The sequence below is a fragment of the Melanaphis sacchari genome, unplaced genomic scaffold, assembly GCF_002803265.2.
Source record: "Melanaphis sacchari strain LSU unplaced genomic scaffold, SCAv2.0 Contig40_pilon_pilon, whole genome shotgun sequence".
Classification (NCBI taxonomy): Eukaryota; Metazoa; Arthropoda; class Insecta; order Hemiptera; family Aphididae; genus Melanaphis; species Melanaphis sacchari.
Genome location: NW_020271264.1, coordinates 2433234 through 2453099, shown reverse-complemented (window position 1 = coordinate 2453099; position 19866 = coordinate 2433234). Strand labels below are relative to the sequence as shown.

Sequence of the window (19866 nt, the reverse complement as noted above, 5' to 3'; positions counted from 1 at the left end):
TGAAGATTTTATTTTTTTGTATCGTATTATTATATCTAAGTAAAAATAATGTGAATAAATTGTCTCATAAGTACTTGAAAACTATATCTATTTTATACACGGTGATTCCTAAAGTATATTTACTCTATTTTATCCTTTAATAATGCATTTATTTAAATTCTGATTTTCAGAATTTTAAGTAGGTAAGTATAGGATCATATTTTGTTATATTTAGATTATAAAGAGTGTTCTGTAGTGGTGCAAACTTCTTTTTTCAGATGAGAATCACCAGTTTTTGCTATAAATAAAATATGTATATATATTTTTTAAATAAATTAATGTATGTACTTAAACGTCTCAAACAAAATTTAAAAATTTAGACAAGAGAATATTTTTTTTTCAAGTTTTCGACCTGTTTTAATGATGAAAGATTTATGATGATAAAATTGAAAGATATGAAAAGTTAGTTTAAAAATTACTATAATTAAAATTTTACAGTCTGTAAGACATGCTTCAGGATAATAATATTATTTTTATATTTTATTATAAACTATTTTTAAAGACTATTATCCTTTATACATATTAGGTTATTTGAATGTTTGATGTATATAACATTTTCAAATAAATACGAAGATATTCACAGTAAAAATTAAGTACTTGAAAATATGGTCCTTAAGTATTTTAGGTACCTACATACTTCAGATTTTCAAAAATCAGAATTTGATTAAAATAATTAAATAAGAAAAATTCGGGGGTGAATAAATTTGGCAATATCAAATTACTCTAAATAACCATTGATTGAATACATTTTGTTCCACAATTATTTATAACCTGCAATGGTATAACAGTGGCAAACAATAGTGGTTTGTTTTGACTGGGAATCCGCACTGTATATGTATTTTATAGAATAATCGGTTTAATTAAGGCCTAATCAATTAATCCACACCCAGGATATAATGTTTTAAAGCATTAAACCACATTGTTATGAATAATTATATACGATGACATGTAATATATGACGGTGCGTAAACGAAATAATAATTTGAATATTCAATGCTTTATTTTAAACAATTAATGTCTTTTCACCATATATATATGCATGCGAATTATAAGTGTATTAGCATTTTTCGTTATTTGTATAGTAAACCATAACGGCTGTACATAGTATTAATCACAAAATATATTAACTGAAAAGATTTTTTCTATTTGTTTTATTTCAAAGCATTGCTATTGTTATGTAATAATTTTTTTAGCACTTTAAATTATGGTTAAGTTGATTTTAACCGATAGGTGATTTACAGAATTTGCGATGTATATTTTTTAAATAAGAACAAGTATTTTGATGTAACACCTTTCAATCACAAACATCCCGCTTTGTTAAATTAATTTTTTTCATAACGTTCTGTTCGCTCGTTTTTTTTTTAATAACATACAATAATGTGTATATTGCAAATAATGTAAATATTACTAAATAAAGATAATCAAATACGTTTACAGCCTTATAGATGCACAGAGTATAATTTATTTATGAAAACTTTATAAAATCACTATAGGGACGACAGCAATCGAATAAACTATCGGTTCCCAATCTGGAGGTAATTAGTCCCCAAGGGGTAAAAACAGGATTTTCTGAGGAGTAAAGCAAGACTAGTTTTTTATTTTTATTGTTTTTACTATGTGTTATTATTTATTATATCTATTAAATTGCTTATTATTTTTTTTTTTTTAAATTCTAAAAACAATAATATTTAAAATTTGTAATGTAAATTATAAATTTAAATAATATTTCTATAGTATTATGACGTAACCCTTGATATTAAGTGTTAAATATTATTATTTGAGTTTTATTTAAAATATTTATTATAGCCATTTATCCATATGAGCTGATGCTGGCAATTCTTTGTAGTTTTTATAGTATTTATAGTTATCTTAGATTTCTTAAAATTATTTTGTTACAATTACACAACTATAACATTTATGAAGACATTTCAATGTTATCAGAACTAATACAATAGTGCTCAACGTAAAAATTAAAAATGCTCGTTCTCAGATAAAATAGTTCTCCATTTATCATCAGTAGCAGATTCTATTGGTAAATATTCTTCTAATTTGGAAAATTTCCAAGTAAATGCTTGGGTACTAAGACCCTTTTTTGGATGAAACAGTATTTTTAGGTATTGAAATTGAAGCCACAGAGCACAAGTTATTGGACTTAGCAAAGATAACACATAAAAAATAGATTTTGGAAACACACAATTAGCAATATTTTAGTAAACAAATGGTGGCAAGTATCCATTATTGTTGGAAAAAAGCTTTGAAAATATTGATTTCTTTTTCACAACTAACAGATAACAGGTATGAAAATGGATTTTCAAAAATGGTGATTATAAAAATAACCTAACGGCATAAGTTGTGCATTGACTGAAACTGAAAAGATTATAAACAAATTTATAGAAATAAGCAATATCAATCGTCCCATTGATTATCCTTATGTTTAATTATTTATAGTAAAAAGATCTTTTGTTTTTTAATGTTTATAACAAATTAAAAATGTTATTTATTTTTTTTGTTTTTTTTTTTTAACTTAACTTTTTCGGGGGTATTTGATAATATCTCACTCGTCTTATGAGTAATAGTCTCAAAAAGATTGGGAACAGTAGGAATACTCAATATTAATAATAAACCGATAGAAGTTATGTGTGAAACAATGATTTTAATACTGTATTCAAGTACTTATGATAATAGTCTAATAGTCAATGTGTAAGAAAATAATATTCGTCTTTAAAACATTTTGTTTTAAAAAAACCTTATTAAAAAATTGATACGGATCGTAGGTATAACCTTATAATACTACTAATGTTAATTTGACGTATATAAAATACTTTTTTCAAGGTCAGGTATTAATAACGTTTTTCTTGAGTTTCTCATTGCTTATGTATAATTATAAACATGATATTAGGTATATCTATACTTTTTTAATTTCAAGAAAAAAAAGACAGTTTTAAGGTCGTTTAAGATACAATACGCGATCAAATATATAGTATATTAGTTCATATATATGGATTCGAATTGATGGTACTATTGACTATAAATACTAGTATTATTTTTTAATATATGATAAAAAAATGATACTATAAATAGGTGTTGAAAATAAAGTAGTTTTTATAATAAATTGTATTTATTATATTATGTTACGGGTATTAAATAAGGGTGAGGAAGATCACCATTTTGTCATGAAAATGCTTTTATGAACGAAAAAAACTACATTACAAAACTATCAGTTTTTTAAACTTTTTGTTTTTTTTATTTGTAAACTGAGTATTTTATTGATTTTTTTTCTTAAGGTAAATATTTTCTTATTTATTATGAAATACCGCGACGTGTAGCAATATGGAGTAGGTACGACAATATAATCTCTTGTTGGAAAATCGTGTTTTCACAGTGTGAAAAACGTAAGACACACCCATGTTGTTTAATATTGTATGTTGACTTCGAAAGTAGAACACAATCGCAATGTTTTTCATCTCCAATCGCTCAATCACGTCAGGACTTAAATTGAACATATCAATATATTCGATGTGGTAAAATTGTGAAATATCCGAGCTTATAATAAAGTTGTAAAAAGGTTCTCAAAATCGGGGCAATACCATCAGCAATTTCCACGGTACACGTTTAACTTTCAGTGTTCAAACAGTTATAGTTTTTTTTTTTAGTATCATCACATTTGACTCAGTAAAGTGGTTTCATGATTGTACGTAATTTCATACTGTTTTCTAGACTGTTCAAAGTTAATGTCGTTTATCTATTTAAGATTACTAGGAGAGCAATAAACCGATAATGAAAAAAAATCTGAGTAAAAACACTTAAGAGTTACTTATTTTTCACTTCCTAAATTGAAAAAAAATCAATGAAAATGCGCTGCTTTAGTTTTGATTTTTATCATCTGACTATGTTACTTGCAAGTTTTATTAAAAACAATAAATCACTTTTTATTCGAAAAAAAAAACCCGAAAAAGGTCAAGTGGGGATTATAAATCCTGATCGTCTTTCATAATTATGTCACTTTATTTAAGTTGCCTAAATTGTTATCCATAATAATGTGATATTATGCGTAAATTAGATGAACGTCTTCAATAATTCAGCAAGTCGATGGGCCTTGATGAGTTTTCATTTATAACGAGAACGGTATAAATTAGTTCCGACGCTGTTAAGATGTTACATGTAACATTGTTAGATACTCATAAAAAAATACAATTAAAACAGAGAAATTAGTAAAGTTTTGGATTATTAAAAAGTTTTCGTCGACGGAAGTGTATGTATAAGCGTGTGATGAAGTATTCAAAGTGTGAAGTTTGATAGCTTATATATAATAATTATAACAACAATTAGCAATTACAACGTCCAAGGGTGGGATAATACAATATGCTTTTTCAAGAGGGCGTTGAGCGTGCTATTATTATTCTTTACTGGTTTGTTAATCCCAAAAGTGGCTTACGCACTAACGCGGTTTATTATGCTTAAATGCCTAATATTGTTTTACTAGAAAGTAAATCTCTCAATCTATAGTTATCGCGATAAGTCTGCAACATTTTTTCTGTAATCAAATCGAACAAAGTCGACCTGAAATGCTGCGGAACATAATAACGCAATAATACACGATCCCATAATTTAGAACAGAATTATAATATTGTAAAATAGTAGTTAGGTACCTGATTTACGCAATTTATTATCATATAATATTGTGATATTTATGAAATGTACGTATGCACCATTGTAGTAGTAGACGTCAGACGAGTACGATTTGCTTATAAGACCAGAATTGTTTAACTCAATGGGTTATTACATTCCTAAATTGTTTTTAACTATTTATTTTCATGTATAAAAAATGCACATTTAATAACGTTTGTAGAAATAGAATTATCTTTATAATGAATAAATTGTTTTTGTTTATTGATTATATACCTATACATACATACAAAATTATATTGTTAAATCAAAAATACAAAATTATAAATAATTGTATTTTATCTTCAATCTTATAACTCATTCATTTACTTCGCCATAAGCTTTGCTTATTGAGTTAAATTAATCTAAATACGTGCAAATTGTAATTTTAATTGACAAATAAGAAAATAAAATAAAAGTTTTGCGAGTTATCAGGTTTATTGTTAGTTATTAAATGTTTAAAAAACCAAAGACTATAAGGTAATTTAAAAAAAAAAAAAAACTTGTATTTTAAATAATTATCTGTATTGATTTTTTTACTACTTATTTATATGAATATAGTGGTTGGGGTAAATATTATTTAAAATGAAAGGGTATAAACAGATCACGGAAATTGTTTATATAGCGCAAATGTACAAACTTTTATTATATTAATAATTTATTGATCGACGCTAAATAAAATTGTATACTGGCATTAATATTCGTATGTTATGTTTTTTCGACTAGTATTTTCTACCACGTTTTATAAAACGTTTTAATAATCATTTTAGATTATTGTCGCGTTTGCACTGCACAACGAAAGTTCTTTCATTTTGCAGTTTGTATCAGATTTAAACGTTTCCGTAAAATAATAATTTTATTTGATTTCTGTAAATGTACAGAGTGCTGCAATGCCTATCTTACTGCCTATGATTTTTATAATTAATTACATTGTTATTGAAGAAATTAATACATAATCATAATTATTACTATTTAACACTTTGAAAATGAGAAATGAAATTATTATTATTATTTTCATCGATTGTTTAAAAGTTTTTTAGCGTACAATGTTTAAATTGTGTATTGTTATGCTAACGACGCTTATATAATAATTTATACTAATAAATATATATATATATATATCTAATTCCTCGTTTTAATGATATCGATTAATGAGTGCTTATTTTGGTAAAAAATGTGTTGATACATTTGTATTGTATTATATACGTTTAAGGAAATTTCGAACATAATATTTGGCAATAATAACAAAGCTTACGCGGTGTTAAAAAAAAAAAAAAACGCTTATTAGGTACTAATGACTATACTAATGGAACACCAAATAGTACCATAATTATTATCGTTATATAGCCATTTGTTGCATAATATAATATAAATACGTTTAAATTTCGAGAGACGCGCAATTGTACTTTATTGTTGGAAAAAAATAATTATAATTATTATTATTTTTCGCAATAATTAATGTCTGCGCGTACAAAATATTAGTTCATAAATAATATTTTTATATTGTATTGATGAGAAATAACAATTATCAATTTTGATATACGTTGAGACGTATTTTGGAGAGACGTGGTAGACCCTTTGTTAATTACAATAAGGACATATTCGCGTTTATAATACTAATATAGCCTCATTTAGCCACTAATATGACCTAGTCCTATTTCCTATTAATAGGAAATTAATTTTTAACTATTTACACTTCTTCTAAAGAATATTGAATTTTTATTTAATTTTAATTTTATCGTATATATGATTTCCAAGTTATGTTATTGATTATTTTTGGTTTTTGAAATTTAGTTAATAATAATTTATTTTTCTCTATTAATTATTTGTACTTCGGATAAAATTGTTTAAATCGTGTAGCTATAGTATGTATACAATTTATTTTTACTGTCAACAATCGATATTTATTAGTAGGAGATAAAGAAATAAAATTATTACCTGGATATGAAAATTTTGAATAAGTTTCTAGATGTATATTATATATGTGTTATAGTAATAAAAACAAAATTACAATATTGTAACGTGTGAAGCGCCGTTGATGTATTACACTATAACAGTTGATGTTTCGTCATAATATTATTTATATCTGGTCACGACCATAAGTTCTCATTCGCAGAATAAAAGGAAAATAGGGAGAAAGTAGGAAACCACTCTATTGTACATTAGATGTTGAGTGTATCTAGTCATTGGTGAGGTCACTGAAATGGACGTGTTAAATTTTAATTCAAAGAAAAATCATTGCATACGAAAAGTGATGCTTAAAGTAGATGGTTTTTCAACCTATTTTCGTATCGACGCATTGCTAATAATTATTAAAGTAATTTATTTTAAGATTTTTGTATAGTAAAAATCAAGTTTATATAGTTTTTAGATGTTTTGTCTTAATACAAAAATTAGTTACGAGAAACCTAGTATTATATTTTAAAGTTTTAAAAAAAAAAATTAGCACTTCATTTTTAACGAATGTAAATGTTTAAAATTTCCATGATTTTTACTAATTTTATCTATAGATAGAAAATTATATCATACGTGGAAAATGATAATTTAAATATTTGGTGACAATTTAAAGTCTTTACTATATTCGCTTTTAAAATAAAAAAAAGTTTAATTGTTTTTCTCATTATTTTGAAAAATAATGGAAATTTCCGATTTTGTCTAATAAAATGTACTAACTAGTTCTAATCTGATATCAGAAACCATGCTCTAAGTTAAAGATTCCTGTTGTTTTTCTATTGTATATTCTGTACACACAAATAAAATAAAATAACACATCATAGTAAAATCAATACATTCATCGCGTCACTCAGAATCTAAAATATGCGTGTTGTCAGTCGTAATATAAAAAAGAATACTGCCAATTTATGATACTTTGCGGCTACAAATAAATTCTCGTATATTTGGAATTTAAATTTATTTTTGGTATAATATACAGAGTGATTCACTATACTATTTTCCTTCAATACCTAATTTATTTATTTAAATTTCTATTTTCAGAATTGTTTAATAGATATATAGTATATATTTTAATATATTTAGAACTTTGTATGCCAATTAAGAAATACAAATTTAATTTTTTTTTATGAGATCCTCTTATTTTTACAATAAATATTAAATAGATTATTATTTTTTAAATTTTAATGGATATAAATTGAAATTTTAACGAGTTTCTGAATTATTAAATTTAATGTAATAAAGATAATATAGTTCATGATAACATTTATGTATTATATGATACCATGATTTGAAAAAAAAGAATTTTATGTGAATATTTAAAAAAATATATTTAAAGTAATGTACTTGGGTTAGATAACAAGCTAATAGTAACAATGTATGAAGTAAAAAACGAGAATCATTATAGTTACTTATTTTCATCGATATTTTACAATTTCCATTGAAATCATGAGTTTAATTAATAGTAATTTGAATGCGATTGATTTAATTAATTACGCTATACTCAATATATATATCACCGATAAAATACTGGTTAAAACTAATATAAATGTCAACTTTTGAAGAGTTAATATGATTAAACATAAGTGTTTTTTATGGTATTCGAACCAGAAAAAAAAAAAACACTTTATTGAGTTTACTTAGTAAAAATTAAATAAGGAATAAATATAATTGCAATAGTTTCAATTTAAATGGAATTGAAATAATAATAATAATAATAATAATGAAAAGAATGAATGGTAATCAGAGAGGAGTGTTCAGAGTAAAAATGTAAATTAAAAAAATGTATAGATATATATAATTTGGTACAATTTCGAGGTTAACACCAATATAATACTTTTCTTATGTGGACTAAATTTATAATAATATTGTTATTTTGAGAAATCATTTAAAATATATATGATAATAATTATTATCAGTTGAGTATGGAAATTATGATAGTTTTCCTATGTCACGATTGGCGCATATATACGTATAAAGAAATAATTATACGAACGATAAATATATGTATATATATGTTGAATCAACTTAGTGATACTACTCATTTTTTGAACTGAATATCCAGATAGTAAAATTCGTCTAGATTGTGAATTTTAATGAAAATCCATTATATGGATATCCATTTCATGAAATAGACAATACCTATATTGTGTAATTCGTGTAATTATTATAAGACAATTTTTTTCGTTATTTACCAATACATTTTATAATATTATATTTTAATTTATTTTCCATGCAAAAAAATAAAAATAAAAAGTGTAATAAAATGTTATATAATATTATTATTACATGAGTAGAATAGTTGTATATCATATTTTATAAATGGCAGTGTTATCCATGAAGTATAATTATAAAATAATATCTTTATTATTTAATTTTTCACGACAATTGATCATGACATCGACTATTACATTTATTTTACATAGTATGTATTTTAAAACGTGTACTCTGATTTGATTGTCAAGGAGTTTTTGCCTTAAACGAAGAAGACCAAAATTCTTGCCCTCGTGAATTTTTTTTAATAATTTCTGGAATTAAAAATTTAACATTTTTATCAACTTGATCATTAGTGAAAAATTGATTTCTTGATTTTTTCAAACATTTACTAATGAACTATCATTTAAGTAAAACATGTTTTGTTCCAAGCTTATGCAATCATTTTTATTTTTATTTTGTGATTACATAAATTATGTTTGGTGGATCTATAGGTCTCTATCAATTTTCGGTACTCTGAATACAACGTTTTGATTAATTTCAAAATCGTCTGCTCATTTTTTGTTTCCCCATTAAAAAAAAAAAATTGAATTAAGGTCTATAAGAATATTTTTACCTATTTTATTATCTACCTTGATAATTTTCTTTGCAGCTTTAACTTGACTTTCGTGTCCTCATTAACGTTGAATTTGTATTTTATTACTTGAATCGCATATAATTGACAGGTAATTTTATTATTTTTAGCAATTCTCAATAATAGTAATCTCACTTAAACTTTACAAATACTGCAAGCAATTGAGCGTTTCTCAATTTTCTTTATCTGAAATGTATATTTGAGATATTTTTCCATTGTTAATTTCTTCAACAAATCAAATGGTAAATTTTATGTAATTAGTTCAATTTTTGGGTCATTACTAAACAAAGTTTTATAAATGCCACGTCCAATTGTTCGATAAAATGAACTATTTTTTTTGGAATTAAACAAAATTTAATCCAATATTCCAATTTTTGGCTTTGCTATCAGTCATCCATATTCGCAACATTTTGATTAGATTTCTAAATACTTCTTTTAACTTTGAGGGTGTCTAGCGCGTATTTCATAATCGATTGGCGTGTAAAAATAAATAATAAGGATATTATTTTATAATAATATTGCATAGGTAACATTGTCGTTAAAAAAATATAAAATATATTTATATATTATAATATTATAATATTAGGTACATTATATTTTACTATATTTTTTACTATTTTTATTTTATTTATTTAATTATTATTTTTTTTTTTTTTATGAATAATAAAAAAAAATATAATATGATATAATTTATTAGAAAATTACAACAACAAAAAAAAAAAATGTTTTATAAAAATTATACAAAGTATGCAATATAGATATTTCCATTTCATGAAATGGATGTCCATATAATGTATTTTCGTCAAAATTCACGATTTGGACGAATTTCACAATCAGGATATCCAGTTTATGAAATGGGTGATTCAATATGTGGATATGATATAAAAATATATGTATTATGTTATATTTATTAAACAGAGTGAACATTTTGAAAGTAAATATTATTTTTTCCAAATAGTTTTATTGATTTTAGACATATTATTTTCATATAATTTGAAATGATATTTTATATTTTATATGTATATTAAAGTCCAAAGAAAAATATTGTGCATTGAAACTGGAAGTTAAAATGTTAGTAAATAGTAAAAAAAAAAAATTAAATTATAATGATTATTAACAGTAGAAATTATAATTATAATATTTCAAAAACGTATATTGCAATGACATTAAATCTTTTAAATTATTAATTTTTTTTAATTCTTTAAAATTTATAATAAAATTTATATTTTATAATTATCTTTCAAAGAATTATTATTGTGTACACTGTACACATTATGCAAGGTCATGTAGATTTTGCTTAACAAAATAGTTTTGATTGCGTACAATTTTAATAATAATTATGATTTCATCATTCTGCCGGTTTTTTGTAACGTAAAATTTACATGATCATTGTGCATATACAGTAAACTATTACGATTGCATTGCAACTGTCGCAGAAATGTATGTTTAGTCAGTTTTTGTGAATTCGAAATATTAGCATTCATCTCATCTACGGTAGACAATTTTTTAACATTCGACAGTCGTAATGGAATAAAATATAAGTATATTATATGATGGGCATATTCATTGTATTTGCGAGAGAAAATAATATTTGTAATATCTATTATTATTGAATGTTGTACAGTGCTATATTACAATGACTTAATAATAACAATTGATCGATATTGAAAAGTTTTGTGTTCAAATTCAATTATCTGTCATGAAGAAACATATTGCTATTATTTAATATTTATACTATCATATTGTGTAGAGGTAGCTTGAATTTAAGTATATTATATAACCCACATCATTCGTCTAATAAAAAATATCATAGAATGAGTGGTGAGTAGATATAAAACTCAAATAATTATTTAAATATCTGCATAGATGCATAACACTGTAATTAATAATTACTAATAAAGAAATCATAATTATTCAATTGTTGATATAATTTTAGGTTACAGTGAATACAAAATAAGTAGTATAATAAGTATTCACTTATTAATAATTTTTAATTATACATAAAATTACATAAATCGAAGAATTGTTATACATTTTGATATAAAGAATTTTCAAAATTAAATTCTGTACAAATGTATAATTTACTGAATGTATTTCTAAATGTATAAAATGTGGAAAATTATTTTAATCTTGTGGTAAATCTCTATATTATACTACATCAATTATAGCTAATAGATGTATAATAATTGTATTTTTTGCAATATTACTTATAGTCCGTAGCAACACACGTACATAACAGTATTTAAAACCACTCACGATAATACTTAAAATATGATAATTGATAATGAAATTTAACTTACCTTAGATCTTAATAAAATTATTAGTAACCAAGTGTTTTATAAGACTGTGAGAGACTGCAAAATGGTATTGATTAAAATGTATATGATTCAGACTGCATGTGTCAACATTTTGAAAGAAACTGAAAATATTTTTGGTTAATGGGTATAAAAAAATAAATAATATGTGGATCTAGTCAAAAATAATGTCAAAATGTCACTGATAATACTTGTTCGATATGCATATAATATAAATGATATGCGCATTCATTTCGTATTTCTATATAGGGTTTAAATACAAACATACAATTCTAAATTCAGACTATCAATGCAATTTGACAAATAGAAAAAAGTTTGGAATAAAACTTAAATAAAAACGAATACTGCTTGTCTAGTTTTTAATGAATAATGGACAGTTAACTCATATCCAGTTTGGTGTCTTAAGTGGGCAAAAATATTCGAGGTTATAGGTACTGAATGATAACATTATTATTCTTTTTACATATTTATATTTCATTACAACTGAGTAATTAATAAAATATTACTATAATTTATAAACCGTATTATATATATTTTCTTGTATTATTAACTTTGAAATATTTTACACGTTACATCGTTTGTTATTAGTCAATTGCAATAAAATATGAATGAGTACAAATCGTTGTTATAAGTTTACAATAATAATAATAATAATAATAATAATAATAATAAAATCAATATATGCTTACTAAAATCGTTCTATTTAGCGTTTTGAGTTTTCCAGTACAATGACTAATGTACATCACTACGTCGCCGCTTCCTAATTTCATTTTGGTTAGCCAGTTATGTAATTAATTTCGTTGCTGAAATTTATGTATCATGGTGTTATTTTATAGACCTTTTTCGAAGATATTCGATGGTTTGAACATTTTATTTAGTGATTTATTTTATTTGTGTTTCAATATTTAAATATTTTTGTATTGTAATACTGCAGCAGCAGTAAAAATAACAAAAGCAGTAGTGCTATTTCAGTTTCCCGCAATATGTAACATTAAAAAAAAAAAGTTATAAGTTTTAAAATATACAATAATAAATACACGTAGAATTATGAAAAATAATAAAATTTTCAAGCAGTTGAGCATAATATTTACAATTTTTTGAAATTTTAATATGTGTTGTTTACACTTAAATGTAAAATAACTACTATAGTGTTTATTCATTTTTATTGAAATGGTTTAGACAATCAAAGACAGGAAAATTTTTTTGAATGATAAAGTAAATGACATTAACGATAAGATGGGTTTGTTTGCCAATGTTCATGGCTCATGAGTCATGAGATACAATTAATGTTATTAATTTATGTAAAAATTAGTAAAAATAATTTGAAAATTCATAGTTATAATATTAATAATGTTATTTATGAATTTATTTAATTGTCAAACATACGATTTTTTTCACTTATAGTACTTATGTTATAACAAAGAATTGATATTCATTTGGGCAGCAGCTGTTTGTGTCTACAAAACAGTCAGCAACTTCTAATTAAATATTATTATAATTAAAAACCGATATGTTTTACCTGCAGCGAATATTGACGATTGAAAATCATCTTATATGACATTAAAATAACCGGGAGCGTGTCAATGTAATATACGGAATGACGTAGTGTTTACGCGTATAGTGATTATAATAAAACGTTGAAGATTTGATTTTTAGATCATGTGATTAAAATATGATGTATTGCGAAAATCCCGACACTGCGTCAATTTTCATCATCAGTGTCATTCTTTGTACATTATTTGAAATCTGATGTTGACGTGATTTTAAACTTAACGATGACAGACAAAAAACATAATATTAGAATTGTGGATAGAACTTCGGCACATTTGTATTTCGGTGATTGAGAAAATATGTTATAGTAAAACAGCTCTTTGATAAATTTCAGGAATGATTTATTAAAACCCCCGTCAACTTTAATTTTTAAATATCAAAGTAGTATTTTTTGCTAAACGCCTGTTTAGAGCAATACTATAAGTTATTTTAAGTTATTTTTATTTTTAAATTTCTTTAAACTGAGTTTTTATAAAATTTTAATCGTTAAAAAAATAATACATAAGATAAACTATAAACGTAGGTAACGTATCTAACGCGCTTTGGAATATTTGTAGGATTATATTAATGAACCGAGTTGACGGTAAACGCGCGTACAAAATGTCGTGTAGAAACTTTGCAATAAATCATCGTAATATATTATATATTACGTGTATACCTATTTTATCAGCAAAGAACCGTTACCAGAATAAGATGATTTTAACAATGAAAACCTTGAAATCAAACTTAATTTAATATAATTTAATATTGATCAATTTTCCTAAATACACCGATGTGCGTAAACTCCATTTCGCTACAACAAGTGCTCAATAAATAGAATGTCGATTCATTATTATATCATACATTTTTTTTTCTTTTTTGACAAAATAAGTTAGAATAAATTTGATTTATAAAATGTAAAAAATATTAAAATTTTCATTAGATTTTAGATATTGTAATTTATATTCATAATTAATCAAAAATTAATATGCTAATAATAATTATCAATATTGGGATCATTAATACATTTATTTTACTAAACTGTATCTTGTAAGAAAGAAGAAAACGTTAATATTTCTACGTTTACGGGTAGACGATACTACTCTGGAAATTTATTGAAAAGAGTGCAGTATGTAATAATAATATGTTGATAACAAAAAAAAAAGATTACATATACGAATGCGAGGACTAAAGAGACAGACTAGATGACGTTGGTCACACGTCTCGTTTCACTGACCTTGGCCGGCGTCGCATATTATGTCATAATATGATTAAAAAAAAATAATGATAAATCATCGCATTTGAAAACCAATTTCGGTTAGGTTTATAATTTAGTGTTTAGAGGACATTTTAAAAAATTCCTCACGTATATGTTATTATGCTTTATATGCTTAAAAATAAATTAACGAGTAAAGATTTTAAAAATACATATTTAGTAATCAATTGAAATAGCATGATACGAGTGACCTTGTATTCACATGTCAAATCGTCTCAAAGTATTTCAAATCATATAAAAATGTGACGAAAAATGTCTATGACTTAATGTAATATTAGACAATTTAAATTAAAAATAATTTAGTACATAACGTATAGAATCTTAAGGGCCAAAGAGGATAAAAAACAATTTAATAAAATAAATTATAAACATTATGAATGTTTGAATAGAATTTTTCGGGAATTATATATTTCATCTCGTCTACAACGAATCGAAATACAAGGTTATGAGTTTTTTTAATTGAGATTATGGTTTCATTTATTGTTATAGTTAGTGACTAATCTTCTTAGTAGTTTTATTTTTTTCGTGATTTTTCGAAAGATTCAATACGATTGATTGTACAACGTTTTTGCCTATTAAACGAATAATAGTTTGACGATAGTTTCGAATTTATAAAATTAAACGTTTTGAGTTAATAAAATATTTATTGAAATCGTTTTTACAAAAAATGAATGGCATATTTATAAATTGGATCGTTTGTCAGCAGTTTTACCTGACGTGTCTTATGAAAACGAAAAATGACCTCTTTGATAAAGTACTCACCGGATTTGCGCAGGGTAATACATTATACAATATTGTATAGAATGTACTTGTACACTTTTATACACATACACAATTTAATTAAAAACACACACGATTTAAAAATAATAATACAGTTCTTAAGAACTAAGAAGTAATTAATAGGTGTAAGCATTTCAGTGTCTGAAATTCGTTTCGATTCACATTTACCTTACGCGTGATATAGTATAACAATAGGCTGAGATTAAGTGATTGAGACTCATTTGCGCACATACTAATGGATTTTATAAATTTGTGACGATTCGTTTGCGCACAAAATTGTGAACAATGGAAACCTATTTGTAGGTAAAGTTTTGGGTGTACAGAGTATCTTAAAATATAACGATTATTTTCAATCGCGGTTTCTCATCAGTAGTCACTTAACAGTAATAATACGTTATAATAATCGCGATTACTGTGCTCGCCAAGTGCATAAGTCGTGTGAGACAAGCTTTAATCTATATTGATTTATTTATAATTTAAAACTTCAAATATTAATGGAAATTTAAGTCGATACTGATTTAAAAATTAACTCAATAAAAAAAAATAAAGGAAATACCCGTAGAAATGAAATATTAAAAATAACAAAATTATATGAAAAAAATATACTCTGATTGTAAATCTAAAAAAATTAACATTTTAACATATTTAATGCAAACGCCAACCTATGTATAATAAATAATATATTATGTACTATTTTAAATTATTTTTAATATGTATTATTAATGACTTAATGGATTTAATTGTAAAAAAATGACTGTAATTATAATTAAAATTATTTATTTTTTTAATCAGCAAAATTGTAAATAATGATGGTTTATTGACTATTAGGAAACTATGCTTTATAAAATAACTCAAATATAATTTTTAAACCCACCAGTCTATGATACCAGAATATGATTACACAGTAAGTCTTAAGTTTTATAAAGGGTGAATGAAAATGTTGTAAAGTATAATAATTTTTCACCATCATTAATGAACAGTGCTGTGAATTTATTGTATTTGCATGTTTTAATTTTTATTTTTTAGTGTATATTTTGCCTGTTTTTAGTGCAAAAACACATGCATACATTTAACACTTTTTAGTGCATTAAATGCACAGCCCTTCTAATGACCAGTTCGAAAATTTTGGAGGTACGTACGCAAATTATGTACACCCTATACGTTGGTAAATTTCTTCGAAAAAAAGGTTTTTATTGTTTGAAAATTGTGCGCAAACGAGTTGTAAAAAAGGTAAATGTGCGCAAATGAGTTGTAGCATTACATTAGTAACATTTTAGAGTAAGTGATCTAAATTTTTTTTAAAAATAAATATTACTTATTTTACATAGGCAAATAATTGTGTAATCGTATTACCGTATAAATGTTTTAAATGTTTTGGATCTCTCCATACAATATAATATTAACACTGTAATACATATTATAGCATTGAAAATATTTGATTATAATCCTATGACAGGTGTTTAAATTTTTAAAGAATACTTCTTTTTTTAAAAAGAAAAAAAATATTTTTATTCCCAATTGGATGATAAAAAGTCTGCTAAATATAAATTAATATATTTTATTGATTCCAAAAAATGGCTAAAAATAACTAGAAATAGTTTTTGATTTAATATATAAGTAATAAAAAAAAAGTTACGAATTACTCATATATTTACGAGTTTTAAATAATCAGACATGAATTTTTTCGAGAGGATGAGGGATTTTATCTTGAGAATAACCAAGCTTCCGTTAGCCCCTCTCCCCAAACACCATCAACAGTAGGTCTACTATCGTTAGAAATATTATAGCGTGGTCGCTATTGTTAGAATACGACGAATGATGGCGAATGTTACATTATTCGGCTTTTAGGACGCTTTCTAATCACAACAACGGGCCGTGATGTGCATTCGAGATTAGAATATTATATTATACGCATTAGCATGTGCGTTTGTAGACTGTTTAACAGTTTATCATTGTGCTTGTTTTTTGTTTTTTTTTTCTTTTCATTGGCTGGTCCTTCTTCGTTCGTCTGCTATTGTTTGCCGCGGCTAGTGTATTTTTGCGTTTGAATAAATGAAATAGATTTCTTGTTTTTATACGTTCGCCTGCGCGCGCGCGTGTGTGTGTGTGTGTATATGCGTGTGCGCGTGGTGCATGTGCGAGCGTGTTTTTATTTTCGCTGTCGAAATATAATATAATTGTCGTTCAGTCGTCCTCAGTGTAGTGTGGTGTTGGTTTTTGCAGCGATCTTAAATGTTGCCGGTGATCAGGGTGGTGGAGTGCGAAGACCTTGAGCCTCCGTGTGAATCCTCTTCGGATGCGTATCTACTGCCGGTGTCTTGTAAGAGGTAAGATGCAGATTTAGTTATCCCCAATGAAATATTGCGTAATATGTTGTAACAATAATATTATGACGTACAGCTCAATTCGCTGGGTGAGAAAAAATACAGTCATATAATATGTTAAACATTTTTATCGTATCCACCGCAAAGCGTACATATAGCGCAGTTTGATTGAATTTTTTATGACGACGGTACTTTCTTGACAGTTCGAAACCGCCTGTCACACGACGTTCAAACTCCTGTCTAACGAGCGAAAATTGCTAGCTCAGTATAATTGCTGTCATTTGTTTCCAAGTGCAAAGTGACATTGTTAGTTCTTTTAAAATCAGTAGAAATATGGTTTGGCAGCGTGTTGTAAAAACAGAGTTGCCGATTAAACTCGTTCAAGCCTATACGTATAAGTGCGCTTCAATTTCAGCCCTTGAAATTTTTTGCACCCTTTTCATTGTCTTTTTTTTTGTAATAAGATAAATTATTATTAAAGTTATATTTTTTTTGACATTATTTCTATAAAATATTTAAAAATGGTAACTATAACGTGCAGAAATTAATTTTATCAAATACCTATTAACATTGATAATAACATTGATACGTTATTCACGTACTTGGAATTCTATTGAAGTCGTAACGCCAATTGGCCCGTGCTATGTCACATTATAATTCATATTCAAAGATTTAAAGAAATATATTACGTGCTTCAAACTAAAATGTGGCCTTATACCTTATAACGCTTCATTGATTTTATAAGGACTTGAGCTTATGATTCGATGGGCTATGAATATTAAGTCGTCAATTTAAAATTTCTAACGATAAATTAACTTTGATCACTATTGTCTTTTGTACATAAATAATATTTTATTATACTTTTTGATAAATAGAATTACAAACCAATTTATGAACTATTTTATAATAAGTAATCGTTTAGGTATAATTAATTATTATTCAAGTTTTTCTTTCAATTTTTTATGATCTATTAATCTATATGACAGCGGTTTTTAAATTATAGTACATATTACTCTGCCGCTTTACATATATGTGTTCAATAATGCAATTTGTTGGGTATGAATTTGAAAGTACATAATATATCATTATTTCATACTCGAGTTATCGGAACTTTTTTCTTGTGTAGTTCATCTGATATCTATTGACACGAAATGAAATATACTTTGAAAATACTTAAAAAAAAAAAATAAGATATTCTAAAAACATTTTTGAAGAAAGTTAGAAAAGTATGTTTTCAGAGACCACGTGTTTTCTGAGTTTAAGAACTGCTATTTTAGTTATTTTATTGGTTTAAGTTCAAATGCAGTGGAGTGTCGATTATCTTCACTACAAAATTTCTGCAAGAAAAGAAATGCATCTTAATTTAAAATTCAAATTAATCATTTTACGTATTCTTAACAATACATAACACATGTATATATATTTATTTGTTTTATTTTATATACTTGTCTTATAGGTTAACAGTACAACGGTTTTATTACTAATTATATGAAACATTTAAAGTCGTGTCTATTGTATATTTTTTATCACTAATTTATTATTCGAATAAATCGATTAATCACACTCGGTCCCAGTTGTGCTCATGATCGACGCTCCACCGCACTCTTACGCGTAAAATTGAGGTTATTATTGAATCATAATAAAACGACCAGTCTTCGTAACGAAAAGTTTATCACCGGTTTATTGGCATTTACGATTAAACACATAAAACACTAGTTAAAAAATAGTACACCCAGATGCGCATAGCATATTGCCGTGAGATAATATTCACATCAACGATTTCAATTTGAACGCCTCGATTTTGAAACTGTGACAGGCGTCGACGAACCGTTTGAAAGCTTCGCGGTAGTAGTCGGCCACGTCCTGGTCGCCACCGCCGTTCCTCCCGACGGATAGGCCTAAATACACCATGGCCGAAGCCGTGGCCGTCAGGCCCGGATACACGGGCTTTATGGCTGTCAGCCCAGCCAGCGCCGAACTGACGCTCGCGGCCACGGTTTGTTCCAGATAGCCGAGCACGGGTAGGCCGTTTAGCTGTTCCCGGTTCCACGGCTGGGGAGGCGATGACAGCGGTCGGTCCGGTCCTCTGACGAGCATCGTGTACTCCGCGTACAGCGTTGGCCGCTGCGAAAACGCCCG

The 19866-nt window shown here is 25.8% G+C and overlaps 1 protein-coding gene across 1 annotated transcript in view; it reads left to right on the top strand.

Annotated features, from left to right (window-relative positions):
• Nucleotides 1-17628: 17628 nt before the first annotated feature.
• LOC112597416 (eye-specific diacylglycerol kinase-like) overlaps nucleotides 17629-19866 on the top strand; it is a 222069-nt gene continuing 219831 nt past the window's right edge. Inside the window, 1 exon segment of the mRNA XM_025343462.1 lies at nucleotides 17629-17730. Within this exon segment, the coding sequence (XP_025199247.1) occupies nucleotides 17700-17730 (31 nt within the window). The 5' untranslated portion in view covers nucleotides 17629-17699.